Source organism: Limulus polyphemus, unplaced genomic scaffold (genome assembly GCF_000517525.1).
Source record: "Limulus polyphemus unplaced genomic scaffold, Limulus_polyphemus-2.1.2 Scaffold1225, whole genome shotgun sequence".
Lineage (NCBI taxonomy): Eukaryota > Metazoa > Arthropoda > Merostomata > Xiphosura > Limulidae > Limulus > Limulus polyphemus.
The window spans coordinates 131335-133635 of record NW_013666835.1 but is presented as its reverse complement, the minus strand read 5'-3'; the positions used below and the strand labels follow the sequence as shown (position 1 = coordinate 133635).

The 2301-nt window shown below is 33.6% G+C and overlaps 1 protein-coding gene across 2 annotated transcripts in view; it reads right to left on the bottom strand.

Moving 5' to 3' along the window:
- LOC106462685 (pleckstrin homology domain-containing family M member 2-like) overlaps positions 1-1901 on the bottom strand; it is a 53451-nt gene extending 51550 nt beyond the window's left edge. The window contains exon 1 of one of the 2 annotated variants that reach the window (XM_022390012.1): positions 1424-1901. In XM_022390012.1, coding sequence (XP_022245720.1) covers positions 1424-1546 — 123 coding nt within the window. In that variant the 5' untranslated portion in view covers positions 1547-1901. The remainder of the gene's footprint in view (positions 1-1423) is intronic. The other variant, XM_013922632.2, reaches the window with a different exon arrangement.
- Positions 1902-2301: the final 400 nt, after the last annotated feature.

Below are 2301 nucleotides of genomic sequence, written 5' to 3'. Positions count from 1 at the left end.
GCAATGTGCTGTTGCTAGTGGTAGGGCAAATATGATTTTAGGCTGTATCTACAGAAATATTGAATAGAAGTATAGGTCACTGGTTAGGCCACATTTGGAATATTTTGTTCAGTCTATTTGCCCTACCACTAGCAACAGTACACTGCTTGGATGGCTTTAGAGACTGATCAACTATTACATCAAGATACCTTTCTTTCATTACACCATTAAGGTTATTCCCATCCAAATTATACTACAATAAGTCAGTGTAATAAACTTGTCAAATTTAGTTATGCTTATCATACAATGACTAGAGCTTTCTGGGAATCAAATTATTGGAGGCAATACATGTACTGCAAATTCTGTTTATATGACACCAGTAGAATCAGATATTTGTTCTGACTCATAACTTGTAGGTTTGTTTTTTTTTTTCAACTTATCCCTCCTTTTACAGCTGCATGAGAAAGTACAGGATTTCATATATTAGCTATACAGATGGTTTAAAGTACAGTACAAAGATAAAAAATTCTAAAAGATTTCTGTGTATCAACATCACAGATTCCTTACTGTTTATACAAAAGTAGAAGAATCATAGACACTTTTGTATGTACCCATAAGCTTTATAATATCATGAACAAAGAAAAACAAAGAAGGCATGGACCAGATGTTGGACACACCCCCTTGTGAGGTTGCACAGAGGAAATTTTATTACACTATGTCCATTCCTACCTTGTTTCCTCACCCTACAATGGCATACCACATACTTCTTAGTTTCCAAATATTTTCACACAGTGCTGTAGGTCAAGAAAACCGCACTCCCTTCACTGTTTTGATCACATCTACTCAGTGTACAGAGTGAGCAAGTAGACGTGTACTTTAAAATGGTATCCCTGATCAAGATATTACCTGAAGTACATCAAATATCTCTTCTTTTGGTGATGTTTAGTATTTTAAAAAATGGCAGCAATAATGCATGGTCCCTGTACTATTTTTCAATTTGCTGCACTTATACATGTGGTAAGTCTGTTTGTTACACAGCTAGAAGCATTCAAGCATGTCGGTTGGTCAGTGAGATTGAAAAATTTGTGGTTTAGTGAAGTTTTGTATCTGGTTTTGTACATGGTTTATTTATCATCTAATGGTATTTTTGAAGATTTATTATTATATAACTTATAAATACTACTGTACTTGGGATAACACAAAGAGTAAGTTCCATTACAAATATTTAAAATTAAATACACTTTTTGGTGTCTAGCTATATCATATTCATATAGCAGTAATTTGGTAATAGAATACAGTATATGGGATCATTACACTTACAAGTTACAGTATTGCCTTGGTTTATCTTTAGTTTAAGTAGTTTTTCTCGGTCAAATTAAACATGGGGTAACAAAAAATCTTAAATTATTACCACTTAATTTACCATTACAGTATTGAAAAGTACCTCTCCAACGGCAAGCTGAACACTTCTCAACAGCCTGTCTTTAGCTTCATCATCAGCTTCTAAAGATGCAACTGCTTCTATAACTGGAACACTTTCAATCGGAGACACCATCTCGGTAGACATATGAACATTCAAATGACTGAATTTCACACATAACTGAAAAATTCAGTTAGATTACACAACATCAAAAGCCCCCTTCCATACATTCCTCTGGGTCAAACAACAAACTACTGTTACTTGTCTGATGAAGTCTAATGATTACTAGTAAATTGACATCTGGTGTCACGAAATAGAAAAACGAAAGTGTTTTATTTTAACATTTCTTTATAAAAGAAATAACAGTTCAATGAAGAACAGACACGAAATATCGATGTGTAAAGTATCTTTTAAAGGTTTTGACAACTATAGCTCTAACTTACACATAGAACCTCACTTTGGTTTCTCAATAAACTATGTTAGAATACAATAGAAATAGGAATGAGCAGTCAGTATCTCTAGCACCTACACTTTTTCAGTTTAAAAATAATAGTTTATGAAACTAGAATGTTTAAGTTTCTATTTTTCAAGAATTTCAATTCAAACATCGTTTAATAATTTTTCAAATAAAAATCACGTAGCCAAATTACTTAACGCCTACTATCATCAGAATTCCAGGTCGAAATACAGTAAAACAAAACCAAAACCATAATAAGAACATCGGAGCCAGTAGATTGTAGCCAACGAGGCCATAACGTGTTGGCTTAACGCGTTTGTCGATGTTCAATTTGGTTTGGTTTGTTTGTTATGAATTTCGCGTAAAGCTACACGAGGGTTATCTGTGCTAGTCGTTCCTAATTTAACAGTGAAAGAATAGAGGGAAAGCAGCTAGTCATCACCAC